At 37.3% G+C, this 6,301-nt stretch overlaps 1 protein-coding gene across 1 annotated transcript in view; it reads left to right on the top strand.

Moving 5' to 3' along the window:
* Positions 1–6,301, top strand: part of kif13a (kinesin family member 13A) — a 90,428-nt gene that overhangs the window by 56,318 nt on the left and 27,809 nt on the right. The window contains exons 22-25 of the mRNA XM_016472625.1: positions 615–788; positions 1,598–1,749; positions 5,205–5,337; positions 5,416–5,562. Of these exons, the coding sequence (XP_016328111.1) occupies positions 615–788; positions 1,598–1,749; positions 5,205–5,337; positions 5,416–5,562 (606 nt within the window). The remainder of the gene's footprint in view (positions 1–614; positions 789–1,597; positions 1,750–5,204; positions 5,338–5,415; positions 5,563–6,301) is intronic.

Raw genomic sequence — 6,301 nt, 5'->3', positions numbered from 1 at the left:
TTTTTACTGTAAAATTATTATTGATATTATTACTTTTATATTACTTTTCTTAAATACTTCTTTTCTTAAATAATTATTATTTTTGATGAATATGTTTATTATATATACTTTATATATACATTTATTTATTTACAGATATGTTAATTAGTAATTTATTTATATTTATTAATAATTTCACATTTAAAAAATATTTTAATTTAATTAATTTATGCAGCCCTTCAAACAAACACAGCAAACCTGGAGGGTTTTTTTTATCACATTTTTTATCAGAAAAAAATCTTTCAGCCCTTGCTATATATTTAAACAGTTGTTTGTTTGTTTTGGGTTAATTGAACATTGTTAGTGCAAATCATTCTGATTTAAATATCACCAAGGAAAGCATCACTTAGATTGGGTTGAAAATAATAAACTAATCACTAATGTTACTCTTTGTGTAACAGTGAATTTATGAATGTCATCTGATTATGAAGTTTTAATGAAAATAATTACTTTTGCATATACAAAAATATGATCATATTTGGGTTGAAACAGTAAAAATCTGATCTGCTGGTTGTATCAGAAATAGTATGAGAAGTGTTTAGTATTGTGGTAAAGAGCGTTGTATCTCGTGTCAGGTGCGGATCAGAGAGGCGTCTGGTCTTCCTCTCAACCTCTCTAACTTCGTCTTCTGTCAGTACACCTTCTGGGAACAATCAGAGCCCGCTGTGGCTCCGCCCATTGTCAGCCCGGACACGCCCCCCTCACAGATGGCCGACGCCCACTTCACTGTGCACTTTGATCACTGCAGGGTAAAAACATTCTCTAGAGTACCTGTGTTGTCTTAGTATAATTGAGATACTATTTGCTTTTTATAGTTTGGATTTTATATTTTCTGTTTTATGTCAGTAACTGTATTTTTTATGTTTTTAGTTTTAGTTAATAATAATCCTAGTGGAACATAAGCAGTTTGCCACACTGCTTACAATACTCATAGTGTACAATGCCAGAAAGCTAAGAAACAAGATATGCAATAAAGATGGAGAATTTTTGTTGTTGATTTTTTTTTTATTCTTATTTTTAAATATTTTTTTATTATATTTATGTTTATTTTATTGGTATTATTACTAGTGCTTATTTTTTATTTCCTATTTATTTTTATTGTATTTATTTTTTATTCATTAATTTATTTTTTTAAATTAATTTATTAATTTATGTACTTGCTTACTAATTATCTATCTGTTTACTAGTGCTCCTAGAGATGGCATAAGATCTGAAGAACTGAAATGTATTTATTTCTTATTTGCTATTATTTCTTATTATTCTTTTTTGTTTTTATTTATTATTATTATTAATAATAATAATAATAAATAATAAATTATTTATAAATAATAATGTTTTTATCAAATATCACAGTGGAAGATTTAATATAACAGCTATTGTTATTACTGTTGTTATTTTTTGTTTATTTACTTTTGATAATATTGTATACAACTCATTGAAATATTATTGTTACTATGATTATTTTAAATGTTGTTACTCGTGAGTTTGCCGTGAGTGTGCTGATATGATATTAAATGATAAATAAATCAATCTGCTTTCGTTGCGTTTCTGTGGGCAGGATTTCCTGGTGCATGTGACGGAGGAGTTTCTGGAGTTCATCTCAGACGGCGCTCTGGCCATCGAGGTCTGGGGTCACCGGTACGCTGGGAACGGCCGGTCTGTGCGGGAGCTGGATGCACTGCAGGCCAAGAGACGCACGCTCAGAGACAGGTGCGTTTCCTCGCACTAGGGCTGGGCGATTTGGCAAAAAATTAAAATCTCGATTTTTCCAGAACATTTGACCGATTCTCGATTTTTTACGATTTTTAACTTATCAACTTGAAAATGTAACTACAACATGATTCAAGTAGCTTTTTCTTTATTAACCCACTATTTAAAGATAATTCTATTTCAAGTGCACCACACATGAAGTTGTCAACATGATGTAAATGTTAAACAAATCACTTGTTAAATATCTTTGCAGAAAAGATGCATGAACTACAACTGCATTTTGTACAAACTTGTCTTATACATAAAATGTGTTCAGAAATAATACGAGGAAAATGCTTTTAAAAAATTTCAAAAGTCAAGGTAATTCAAATTCTAAGTGACTAAAGGTATAACACCAGTAGACTAACTATAAATGTTCTGTAAAAGCAACAGCAGCTTTCAGCCTGTCACCATGATGCAAACATGAAATATCAGACATACAGTAGTAGTTCTTTACAGGTTTTTTATTCGATTGCGCTGCTTTTCCACTGTTTTTTCTGTGTAAACATGGATGTGTTTGGCTTTTGCGCTCGCGTCTCTTGCAGCGTCTCATGCATGAAACGGCTTTCTAAAAACACTGCGCTCAAGTTAAAAGAAGTTCACTCCCATCTTCTTGCATGTATTTCCTATTCCACTGCCCGTGTCGCATCTTTGTCAACACAAAAGCGTATTCTGTGTGAATGGCCTCTAGCGATATGAGCAGTTAATCACGTGCGCCGACATGCGGTTGGGTCGTTCTTTTCTCTTTACTGTTATCACTGGCATATTGCCAAAGTGTCTAATTCTAGCATTTGGTAATATTTCTATTCAAAATCCCGATTCCCCGATTTCTAAAAAATAAAATCGTGGCAAAACATTAAATTCAAATTAATCGATAAAATCGGGGAAATCGCCCAGCCCTACCTCGCACACGTCGATTCTGAATTAATGCGATTATACTGAGATTTTGACAATATTGCGATTAAACTTTATCTCATGTAAACGCAATACTTCGATCTAAATAATGCGATTAAAGGAACACTCCACTATTTTTGAAAGGTAAAACTCAACTGTTTAACTTTAGGGGAGTTGGAAAATGAGCCTATTTTCAAAAATAGTGGAGTGTTACTTTAAGCTCATAATTGCAGCAAACTTTGGCGCAAGTGCGCATGTGCTCGTGACGTACATGAATAACGTGACATATTGCACCTGCAATAATACGCAGATCAGAAACGATGGTGGAGAAGAAAGCATCGCATTTCTGGGGAAAACACAGCTCGCTGCCACCAATCTCTGTTCTTTACCCTCATCCAGAAACGGCGAGTATAACTCCAAGGCAACGTAGGCAAACGAATTGCCATCACATTTCTATGGCGCCGAAAAAGCATGGAATTTTTGCAAAATACTATCTATTTTGATGCCAAAATTTCAAATAAGAGAGGAAGTGACAAATATCGGTATCGGAATCGGCCAATAAGTGTTTGTTAAAATCGGTATCGGTATCGGCCCCAAAAAATCCTATCGGTCCATCCCTATAAATAACATAAGGCTATTTAGTTTGTTTAATAAAAGAACAAGGTATAAACCTGTTCTATAGGAAGGGTTCTATAGTGTAGGGCCTAAAATAAAATAAAATAACACTTGGCAAGCACCAAACTCGTTAAAATCAGAGTTGGTGAATTCATGAAACAATGTTTCTCGCTTGTAACTCCTTTATTGATTCTAACAATGCCTGAGAATGCGATATGGTTTAGTGCAGTGGTGTAATGTAACGAAGTAATAATACTTCGTTACAGTACTTAAGTATTTTTTGGGAGTATCTGTACTTTACTTTTACTTTTACTCAACTACATTTCCTAAATAAAATGTATACTTTTACTCCGATTCCCCGAAGCATATTCGTTACTTACTACAAAATAGTCAGAAGTCAGAAGAACACGGGCTGCAGGAAAGCAGGTTTGACGAATCAGTGGTCTGGCCTCTGCAAGTTCCACTCCTAAAAAACACCTTTGCTCATGTGCAAACAAGTGCACACATCACCGCGGATGATTCATTTTCCAGTCAAGTCGAGTCTGGGGCGTGCAATACAGCATCGTCTGCAATAATATGGTAAGTGTTGTTGTAATGATGTGCAATCAAGAGTACCGTTTTTCTGCAGATATCAGCATGATATCACATTTAATAATCATTTTATACAAGTTCAGTAAAGCAATAAGTTACTTACATTTTAGACATAATATTGCTTGTTTTGCTAAATTTTGCCAACGAAAATAGTTCCAAACAAAGATCACACACTGTTTTGCATCTCTGAGCAATAGGCTGTGTTTACTTATTGAATGAATCAGCTTTTTGAACGAATCGGCTGATAAAAATGATTCAGTCATTCAGTCAACACAGTCAAAATGCTTTGTTTCTGAATGAATCAGCTGATGGTTGAATCTCAATGACTCACTCATTAACAATCACTTGCTGCCACCTACTGGCGGTTTTAATGTCACATTAGTGTTTTATGTTAAAAACAAAACATTATTTATGCATCTGTAACTGCAGTTTAAATGCATCCATGTCTCCTCTGAGATACATTAGACTGTGTAAATACATCTAAATGCTATTTCAGATGCAGGTTCCAGAAATGTTTTCTTACGTTGGAGTGAAAGACACTAAGTACCGGATGAAGTGCTTCTTATTCTTACCCAAAAATACAAAATGGAAGAAAGAGTTAAAACTGAACACAATCTTGCTACTCAAGCTGTGCATGAACATTTTTTATATATATTTATTTGCTTCTTTTCCATTTTGTATTTACTTGTACTTTTACTTTCAATACTTAAGTACGTTTAAGATAAAAATACTTTTTGTACTTAAGTACAATAAATATCACATACTTTAAGACTTTAAGTACTAAAACGGTGACTTCAACTTCTACTAAAGTCATTTTCTGGTAAGATATCTGTACTTTTACTTGAGTATGGCTTTCAGGTACTTTATACACCACTGGTTTAGTGCGATTATCAAACCGTAAAGACTGTGTTGTAATTATATAAATATGTAATCTGATGTGCCTCGTTGTGATATTTTCATGTGAGCCGCTCATGATAGCAGTGTTTTCAGTGTCGAACTCAGTCTCTGCAAGCGCTGTGAGATTGAGTCACTCATAACATGCATTTGACAATGCAACATGCACCAAACATCATTATTATTATTATTATTATTATTATATTAAATACTTCAGTTCAATAGTATTATAGTGATATTTCATTATTGATTTAACTTTTATAATTTGATTTATTATTAATAATAATAATATTATAATAATAATAATAATAATAACAATTATGGCTGGTATATTTTCTCAGGTCACTGGTCACTGCCAGATGTGGCATAATGTTAGTTTTTGGCCCTGCGTGTGCCCTCATCTGTGTGTGTGTGTGTGACAGGTGGAGTGAAGTGTCACGTCAGATCGAGCTGTGGGTCTCCATACAGGAGCTGAATGAGCAGGGCGAGTATTCGTCTGTAGAGCTTCATCCCAGCAGAGACGTCAGCACTGGAGGAGTGTTTCAGCTGCGCCAGGTGAGACTGCAGTCTGCATTTATTAATCAGCTGCTGATATTCAGGAGCATGAGCGTCTGTGTGTGTGTGTGTGTTCAGGGTCACTCGCGAAGGCTGCAGGTGAGCGTCCTGCCGGTCCAGCACTCGGGGACGCTTCCGTTGCTGGTGGAGGCCGTGCTCTCTGTCTCCATCGGCTGCGTTTCCGCTCGATCCACCAAACTACAGAGACCTCTAGACAGCTATCAGGTCAGTGAGACAGACACAAACACAACACACACGGCAGAGCATTTAGACTATAAGAAAACATTTTCATTACTTCAAGTGATACAAACATTAACTGAAACGTCTCTGTGATGTATGTAATCCTCGTTCCCTGAAGGAGGGAACGCAGATGTCACGTCGGTGACCGACGAATTGGGAACTCGCTTAGAGACACCAATCTACTTTGATTAGCAAGCCGACACCAAACCGGGGCCTCTCAGTGCCTCTACCCGAGAACTGCTGGGCAAAGCTCTCTACCACGTCGTCGAAGAAGCCGGTCTGGGACACAGGGGCATTGAGGAACCGTACCTTGTTGGCGTCCCTCATGTCGGCCAGGCACAGCCAGAGATGGCGCTCCTGGACCACAAGTGTGAGGGACAGCCCAAAGGGCAGGACCTTGTACTGATACAGACAGGGCAGCTTCTCCATAAGCCGTATAAGCACCGCCAGTCAGACCAGACAAATGCCTACAGGCCCGGGAGGGGAGCGACGGGTTTCCCCGCCAGGAGGAGGCGGTCTTAGGACACAACTGCATCGCTACCGACTGCTCTACCGGGAGGATCGCCATATACCCCCTAGCTGCACCCCCGTTGAGGGTGGTGAGGGAGGAGGAACCAGCAGGTCGGTTTCTGGCAGTAAAAGGTGCTGTCCATGACCTGGTGAGCTCGTCATGCACTTCCGGGAAGAAAGGCACCGGGGCGGGGCGCTGAGAACCAGCGCGAGC

The sequence above is a fragment of the Sinocyclocheilus anshuiensis genome, unplaced genomic scaffold (assembly GCF_001515605.1).
Source record: "Sinocyclocheilus anshuiensis isolate Anshui unplaced genomic scaffold, SAMN03320099.WGS_v1.1 scaffold796, whole genome shotgun sequence".
Classification (NCBI taxonomy): Eukaryota; Metazoa; Chordata; class Actinopteri; order Cypriniformes; family Cyprinidae; genus Sinocyclocheilus; species Sinocyclocheilus anshuiensis.
The sequence above is the reverse complement of the archived record's forward strand: the minus strand, read 5'-3'. Positions and strand labels throughout refer to the sequence as shown.